Raw genomic sequence first — 9,533 nt, forward strand, 5'->3', positions numbered from 1 at the left:
GAGGTTTAGAGGCTCAATTTCTAGTTCTGTTGCATGTTAGGATAGACTTTGATGAATTAGGTTGAGAGAAAACGCAGGAAAAGCTCCAGGAATTATGGGTTCATGGGGGCGCGCCGCGACCCAGTTCATGGGCACCGTGGCCCGCATGTCCCTAGAAGCCCTAGGGTGCTTGTTGTTTCGCAGAAACGCCGCGACCCACCTACCTTGGGACTTGGGGCTAGCACCTTTGACTTGGGGGCACGCCGGGACCCTTAGGGCCAGGTCACGACCTGCCTAGGCAGCCTTAGCCAAAATAAGATTTTGGGCTCGGGAACATAAACCTAAGCGCTTGGGACGAATTCCACTACCTGGTTTAGTAGAATTCGAGGTCCCGAAGGCTAGTATTTTTATTCCAAAGCATTTAATTGGGTTGGATTTTAATAGTTATCCATTTTCGCTTGTGACTAGGGTTACCATTAAGGATCGAAATTGAGGATCGTTCTCGGGACCGCAATACATCTTTAGCTCGGGATCCAAGGTAAGAAAACTGCACACGAGTTATGAATGGGGCTGAGATCCCCTGTAAATCAACATATGTGAGATTATAAATGTATTTGAGACTGGAAATATCTGGATAGGCAGGTTAGCTTACGCTGCTTTTGATTACGTGTTTCGCAACATGTATATCTACTATGTTTGATGTGAAAGTCATGCCTAAGGGAGTCGGGGCTGATGTTAAGTGTGTTGAACGCAGCTCGACCTAAGCGAGCCGCAATCAGCTAAATGGCTTAGCCTAAGGGTGCCAGCACCTAACTAATTGTATTAAGATTGAATTATATGTTTGGATTAAATTGTTTACTGTTGTCTAGCTTAATGCTTGTATTCTGTTATTGATTGAACTGGTTGATCTAAGTTTATTATGTACACTCTGTTGATATCTATTCTTGTTTAATTTAGTTTTCTTGCTGAGCCTTAGCTCACGGGTGCTACGTGGTGCAGGTAAAGGAAAGGGAAAGCTGGACTAGCCATGAGTTGGAGAGCTTTGGGGGCGGTGTGTACATCAGCAGCTACTCGACCACCACAACCGAGAGATTTACAAGGACTAGAGTTAAATTTGTATTTTTCCATTTAGAATGGATGCTATTGTATTAGCTTTTTAGGGTTGTAACCACCTTGTAAGCATTATTTTTGGGATTTCGTGTGTCAAACTCTTATTTTAATGAAAGTCAACTATTTTATAATAAAATCTTTTACCCTAACCTGTCAGTTGACTTTAGAAACACATTTATGTTCAAACGAATTGATTAGCAAGTCTTGCACTATTTTAAATACACAGTGTAATAGTCTTGGTTACCCAACTTGGTATCAGAGCAATCTAGGTTTACCGATAGACTGGCTGGGTATGTACACTCGCCGTTAAAGACAATCTCGATTCAGGGTTCGGTAACCATATATGTGATTACATGTTTGAGTGTTTAAATTAAATATATATATGCTTTATCTACATGTTTATTAGGGAACATGAGATATACTGATAGGTTCTTATCCTTGATTGTTGTGTGAGTATGATAAGGTGTGCTTATTAGTATTGCTACTGTATGTGAATGATTGTTTAAATGACTGCTTGCATTATAACTGGGTGTTGTTGGTTGAATTTCAGCATTAGACCGTGGGGTGATTATAAACCTGTTATCATTGCCTGATCAGCCGAGTCATTGATTACAGATAAACTTGGAGAGTTATGCCTCCAAGGCGATCAATTCAACTAGCAAGCATCAGGGTTGAGGCTAGAGATGATGAGCAGGGCCAGAACCCTCCGCTACTACCTAGGAAATTACACCAGTTGCTTGCTGACATGCAAGCTAGGCTCCAGAGACAAGAGGAAGAGATTCGCCTCCTAAGGCAGCAGGCTCCGCCAGGGAGTGCTGCACTTAACTTGCCTGCTATTGTAGCACCAGTTGTACAACCGCCTGAGATTGGGAACAGGTGGGAGCCACTTTATGAAAGATTTAGGAAGCAACATCCTCCAACTTTTGAGGGAGGACCAGATCCATTAAAGGCTGAACAGTGGATGAGTTTGATTACCTCCATCCTGGACTTCATGAGGGTGGAAGGTAACGATAGGGTGGCCTGTGCCACCTATATGCTTCGTGATGATGCACGCATCTGGTGGGAGGCTATTATTTTCATTCCAAATCTTTTAATTGGGTTGGATTTTAATAGTTATCCATTTTTGCTTATGACTAGGGTTACTGTTAAGGCTTGGAATTGAGGATCGTGCTCGAGACCGCAATACACCTTTAGCTCGGGATCCGAGGTAAGAAAACTGCACTCGAGTTGTGAATGAAGCTGAGATCCCCTGTAAATGAAAATATGTGAGATTATAAATGTATTTGTGACTGGAAATATATGGATAGGCAGGTTAGCTCACGTTGCTTTTGATTGCGTGTTTCACAACTTGCATGTTTACTATGTTTGATGTGAAAGTCCGGCCTAAGGGAGCCGGGGCTAATGTTAAGCGTACTGAACGCTGCTCGGCCTAAGCGAGCTGTGTAAAATGCTCTAATCTAATACTTTGTAAAATATTTGCATGCACATAAGTTTATAAAAGAAAAATCCATTTATTATAAAAAGTTCCAGTGGGGCCTTGTTAAAAACATGAAAATTGGACCCAATAGTTTTAAAGAAAATAATAGTTTTCAGACAACGTTTTAAAAATAATTAAAGTTCAAGTCCCACTGATAAGTTCTAAAAATTTGAAGTAAACATAGACATTATTCTTTAGAAATTGGCGTTAAACTGATCGTTTTCTCGTTCATAGGATGCCCCCACGCCATACACAGTCTCTAGCTCGCCCACTCTCTCTCTCCCCTTCCCTCTAGGCCGACGGCTCCAAGTTCCAAATGGCGTCTTCTTTTTCTCTCTTCCCTTTTTATTCTAATTTAGCCAAAAATAACCTAATGAACATAAAGGGTAAGTTTCCTAATGGTGCCTATTTTTCCTTTATTCTAATTTATTTGATTAAAGAAAAAAAAAGAAACAAAATAAATGGGACAACTCTAATTCCCCCATTCCTCTTACTGTCCACCCTTGTTACCCTTTCCCTCTTTTTTATTTATTTTTTATTTTTTATAAATAATTCTAATAAAAGGAAACTTAGGTGTGTAGAAAATTTTACACATGTGCACCATGCAACCATGCACATGCACACACTCAATAACTAGGGTGCATCACTACCTACCATGCACCTTAGTGCATTCAACCAAAACTCAAAGTATTCACATTTTAAAAATAAATAAATAAATAAAAATTAAATTCACAAAATTCTACCAAACAATTCTAAAAATTAATTTAAAAAATAAATAAAATAATTCACAACACTTAACAATTAAATAAAATAAATCACAAATTTAATAACTTAATTTTTTTTTTTGGTGCGCTACAATATACCCTCCTTAAAAAGAATTTCGTCCCGAAATTCTTTCTTACCAAATAATTCAGGGTTATTTCTCTCATGTCTTCCTCCAACTCCCATGTTGCTTCTCGTTCCGTACTATTCTTCCACATGACCTTAACTAGTGGATTCCTTTTGGATCTCAATTCCTTGATTCCCTTTCAATAACGGGCTCAGGCTGTTCATCATAACTCAGGTCCTGCTTCAGTTGTAACGACTTGTAACTCAACACATGAGAGGGATCTGCCACATACTTACACAACATCGAGATGTGGAAGACGTTATGCGTTTTGGCTAGTGCTGGGGGCAGTGCCAAACGGTAAGCAACTTGCCCTACTCTGTCCAAAATCCTAAATGGACCTATATATCTGGGGCTTAACTTCCCTTTCTTTCCAAAACACATAACACCCTTCATCGGTGAGACTTTCAAGAAAACAAACTCGCCACTGAAAACTCGATGTCCCTTCTCTTAAGGTCAGCGTAGCTTTTTTGCCTACTCTGCGCGGTAAGCATCCTTTGATGAATCTTCTCGATCGCCTCACTGGCTTCCCTAACTACCTCAGGGCCTAAAATCTGCTTATCCCCAACTTCATCCCAGTGTAAAGGAAATCTACACTTGCGCCCATAAAGCATCTTATAGGGAGCCATCCCAATAGTATATTGGTACTGTTATTATAAGAGAATTCCATTAGGGGTAAGTATCAGTTCCAAGACTCTGAAAAGTCCAAAGCACAGCACCTCAACATGTCCTCCAGAATCTGTATAGTCCTCTCAGACTGCTCATCAGTCTGAGGATGAAACGCGGTGCTAAACTTTAGTCTTGATCTCATAGCTCTCTGTAGTCCCTTCCAAAACTTTGATGTGAATACTAATCCTCGATCAGAAATTATCGACTTTGGCACCCCATGAAGTCTCACTATCTCACTTACATACAATTCTGCATATTGGTCCGCTGAGTATGTGGTCTTAACTGGTAGGAAATGGGTGGACTTAGTGAGCCTATCCACTATTACCCACACAGAATCGTGCTGCTTGGTGGTTCTGGGTAACCCTACCACAAAATCCATTGCTATGTCCTCCCATTTCCATTTAGGAACATAGAGCGGTTCAAGTAACCCTGCTGGGCTTTGGTGTTCTGCTTTGACTTGCTGGCATGTCAAACATCTAGCAACAAACTCAGCAATATCCCTCTTCATTCCATGCCACCAATATAACGCCTTAAGGTCTTGGTACATCTTCATTGAACCTGGGTGTAAGGAATAGGGTGTTGTGCACGCTTCTTTCATATTACTTTCCTTAATCTCAACATTGTCAGGCACACAAATCCTATCCATGTATCTTAGCAATCCACCATTGGATATTATGAAATCACTGCTATCACCTTCTTGTACCAAAGCCTCTTGCTTCATTAGGGCTTCATCCACTTTCTGTCCTTCTCGAATTTGTTCTTGTAGGGAGGATTGTAACGTGAGGTTCGCTAGACTTCCTGTCACAAGTTTGATGCCGGCATTTATGATCTCTTTCTGAAGAGGCATCTCTATTGTACGTAGTGCTGAGGAATTCCCATGTCCTCACCTACTCAATGCATATGCAACCACATTGGCCTTGCTTGGGTGATAGAGAATCTCACAATCGTAGTCCTTCACTAATTCCAACCACCTTCGCTGCCTCATATTAATTTCCTTTTGCATGAAGAAGTACTTCAGACTTTTTTGGTCAGTGTATATCTCGCACTTGTCCCAATATAGGTGATGTCTCCATATCTTCAGTGTGAACACCACGGCTACCAACTCAAGATCATGAATGGGATATCATTGCTCATAATCCTTAAGTTGTCTAGAAGCATAAGCTACCGCCTTCCCATCTTGCATCAACACACATCCTAAGTCGTTCTTTGATGAATCACAATACACCACAAATTTCCCGCCCTCTGTGGGAACACAAAGGATAGGCACTGAAATTAACTTATCCTTCATGGTCTGAAAGCTTTCTTCACATTTCTCAGTCCATGAAAACTTTTGATGTTTGTGGGTTAAGTTGGTCAATGGTGTGGCGATCTTTGAGAAACCCTCGACAAACTTCCTATAGTAACCCGCCAATCCTAAGAAGCTTTGAACTTCTGAGGCATTCTTCGGCTGGGGCCAGTCTCTAATGGCATCGATCTTTGATGGGTCTACTGCTAGTCCATTCTTGGAGACTATATGCCCTGGGAAAGTTACCTATTCCAGCCAAAACTCACACTTATAGAACTTACCGTATAGTTGATGTTCTCGCAGTCTTTTCAGGGTCAACCTCAAATGCTCCTCGTGCTCCTCCTTTGTCTTCGAGTAAATAAGGATATCATCTATGAACACTACCACAAACTTGTCCAAATAGTCCTTAAATACCCTGTTCATAATGTCCATAAATGCTGCTGGGGCATTAGTGAGTCCAAAAGATATCATTAGGAACTCATAATGCCCGTAGCGAGTTCTAAAATCCATTTTTGGAATGTCTCCCTCTTTCACTTTCAACTGATGGTACCCGGATTGCATATCAATCTTCGAGAATACCGTTGCCCCTTGCAGTTGATCAAAAAGCTCATCTATCCTAGGCAAAGGATATTTGTTCTTAATGGTAACGTTATTGAGTTCTCAGTAATCGATGCACATTCTCATGCTCCCATCCTTCTTTTTTTACAAATAGGACTGGTACTTCCTATGGCGAATGGCTAGGTCTTATGAACCCTTTGTCCAACAACTCCTGTAGCTGGTTCTTAAGTTCCTTCAACTCCGTAGGTGCCTTCCGATAGGGCGCTTTAGAGATCGGTACTATTTCTGGTGCAAGCTCGATCATAAACTCGATTTCTCTGTCCGGGGGTAATCCTGGTAATTCCTCGGGAAACACCTCCAGAAATTCACAAACAATATGCACATTTTCCAGTTTTAATTCTGACTCCTTGGATTTATCCACCACACTAGCCAGAAATGTCGAACAACCATGTTGCATCATATTCCGTGCTTCTAGTGCATATATTATGGGTGTTAAAAAACGTGCTATTTCTCCGCTAAAGGAAAATACCTCTCCTTCTTTTGGCCTGAACTCCACAGTCTTCTTCCGACAGTCTATTGTCGCCCCATGTTTGGATAACCAATCCATGCCAAGTATGACATCATAATCTTGTATACTCATTTCTATCAAGTCTGCTGGGCACTCCCTTCCCTTTATCCTTACAGGAGTTTACGGTAACCACCTAGTTGGCAACATCGTGTCTCCCAATGGCAACATTGTACTAAAGTTATGCTCAAACAATTTATAAGGCATACTCAGCTTATCAATCACATTCATGGAAACATAAGAGTGAGTCATTCCAGAATCAATAAGGACTATACACATCATACCAGATATAGGGAGTTTACCTGTGACTACGGTGTTGTTGTTGGCTACTTCATTCTAAGTTAAGGAAAAAACCCTTGCTGGCACTAGATTGCTGTTATTATTCTGTCCCGCATTCCATTGTGGGCAATTCTTCTTCAGATGTCCTGCCTGACCGCACTTAAAACATTTATTGGTGTCGGCCTGAAATTCTCCCAGGTGTCTTTTCGAGCATTTAGGACAGATGGGGTGCTCTACTCGATTGCCTTGATACGGTTCCGGTCATTAAAGCGATTGTTGTGGTTGTTTGGGTTCTGAGTGTTGTGACTGTTGTTATTCATGGTCGGAGGTCTTGGTCTCTTATCAGTGCCATTGTTCTGCCCTTCATTAGCTTTCATTTTGTTACCCTCATTGAAGCCCTTGTTTCGGTAGTTCTCCCTTCTGGAAGCATTATCCTTCCATATCCGATCTTCCAAATATTCATCTTTAACTGCTCTATCAAGTACTTCTGCATAATTAAACACTTTAGCATTGGTCATCATAACATCCCTAGCGATCATTGGCTTGATTCCCCTTACGAACCTTTGGACTCGCAGAGTTTCAGTTGGCACAACTTCAGAAGAAATTTTTTCCAACCTATCGAACTTTTGTGCATAATCAGTGACAGATAGATTTCCTTGTACCAGGGTTACAAACTCATCTACCTTGGTTGCTAGCACGGTCGCACTGTAATACTTCTTGCTAAAAGCCTGGATGAATTCTGCCCAAGTCATGGTATTCAAGTCACGAGTCTGTTTAATTACATCCCACCATATCTGTGCATCCATCTTGAGTAAATAAATTGCACAAGAGACTCTCTGGCAATCATTCAACTCCATATGATCGAAGATGGCCTCGACTGATCTTAACCAATCCTCTGCCACTATTGGGTCAGCTTTCCCGTCAAAGGTTGGTGGGGCTTATTTTCTGAAACGTTCATACATTGGTTCAAACCCATAAGTTACATGCAGTGGTGTAGGTGGTGGTGCTGGCGGCTGAGGTTGCGCTACTGGTACTTGAGGCACTTGGGGCGTTTGGGGCATTTGCGGTGCTTGCCTAGCATGTGCCAATTCCTCATCTCTCAGCCTCAATTGTTCTCTCAACCTTGCTACCTCTGCGGCCAAGTCCACAGATGGTGCTGCTGGAGCTACAGGTTGAACTGATGGCATTTCTATGTCAGGGGTTGTCGTGGTTTTAGACCTTGTGGAGACACCTTTTCCTCGGCCTCCTCCTCTTCCCTTACCTCCTCTTCCTCTAGTCGACATTATGAGATTCTAAGGCAATCAAAGGAAAACCATAAGGAAGGAACATCACATAATGGTTTGATAGATATTTGCAAAAATCATACATTCAAACGACATCATTTAGAGTTTGCAAAAATATTAAACCATAGCATTTAAAGTGTTCAAATTATTCCAAAAATTTAAACAATCCCATAAAGTGTTCAATGAACAAAATAAATCTTTTAAGGTCTAAAAAATATCCCATCTTATTTATTAGCGTCTCATGGAACAATTTACGTGATAGACTCTAGTCCTTAACTGTGGACTCATCCCTGAACTGTAATCAAAGACGTCTTCTGGGATATGAAAGTAGCCAGGAACGCTCGCCATTATCCTCATCCTAGCGGTCACATGTGGTAAACAAGATCTCTGGTCTTTGAATAACCTCGACGCGTCCGCCTTATGAGTTACGTCTTCATATTCTTAGTAACTCGGGCTACGTCTTCTTATCCTTAGTAACCCCTTTGTTGTGTCGCGTTCATCATGCTAACAATCATTACATAACATACAACATTCATACAATCTAGCCATAAAAACACAAAATAGCATCTCATAATTCATATAGCAAAAGGTATCATCATACATAACATTTTTATTCATACATGCCAACCTTACCATTCGCAGCATACATAACCAAAATTCTATCTAACTTCCTTACCTCAGGTACAAGCAAAGCACAATTGACAAACTTCACAACAAGCCTATACCATAATCAAATAACATATTTTATCATCACATAAGACTCTCTTGTGCCCAACCCATATATCCCATGTATGCATGGGCAATGCACACATGGTGAAGACTACTCAAAATTTCCAAATAGGCATAATTACTCATAAAATCGCCAAAAGAATAAAGCAAATTATATCTATGTTACATGCATGGATTTTAAATAAAAATCATATGGTTGAATATTAGACACATTTTTTAATGTAAAAGTGAAATTGCATGCGACATGCATACATGAGAATGTTGTTAAAAAGCAGCGTTAAAAACGATAATTCATACGCGCTTATTCCTATCGTTTTAAAAATAATGAATTAGTAACATACTTTTATTACCATTATTTATCTTTTTAAAACCACTAAGTTGATTCAACCTCTAAAACATTATTTTTATTTCATGAAATAATAACCATTTAAAAAAAAAAAACAACAATTCCATTATTTATTTTTAAATTACATAAAAATAATAAAGGCTATAAATTATGTAAAATACTTATAATTTAACAAGTTTCCTTAGAAATTATCAATTTAATCCAATTAACAAAATTACAAACTTGGTGTGAGAAAATATAATTTTTAGGTGTGGAAAAAAAATATTTTACTTGTATTATTTTAAGACTTAATTTTTAAGTAGAATAAATTCATAAGTGATAATCCAATAATTATTTTTTAAAATATTTTAACTAAACTTTCAGCCAC

At 39.8% G+C, this 9,533-nt stretch overlaps 1 protein-coding gene across 1 annotated transcript; it reads right to left on the reverse strand.

The window, feature by feature from the left end:
- Positions 1-7,041: 7,041 nt before the first annotated feature.
- LOC133805879 (uncharacterized) lies at positions 7,042-7,665 on the reverse strand. The gene has a single exon (XM_062244025.1). It carries the CDS (start codon positions 7,663-7,665, stop codon positions 7,042-7,044), a length of 624 nt encoding a protein of 207 aa, XP_062100009.1.
- Between the last annotated feature and the right edge of the window lie 1,868 nt (positions 7,666-9,533).

Source organism: Humulus lupulus, chromosome X, assembly GCF_963169125.1.
Source record: "Humulus lupulus chromosome X, drHumLupu1.1, whole genome shotgun sequence".
In the NCBI taxonomy this organism is placed as follows: Eukaryota; Viridiplantae; Streptophyta; class Magnoliopsida; order Rosales; family Cannabaceae; genus Humulus; species Humulus lupulus.

Excerpts from the sequence above, each read along its gene's own strand:
- LOC133805879 (XM_062244025.1), bottom strand. The coding sequence starts at position 7,665 with ATGGAGTTGAATGATTGCCAGAGAGTCTCTTGTGCAATTTATTTACTC.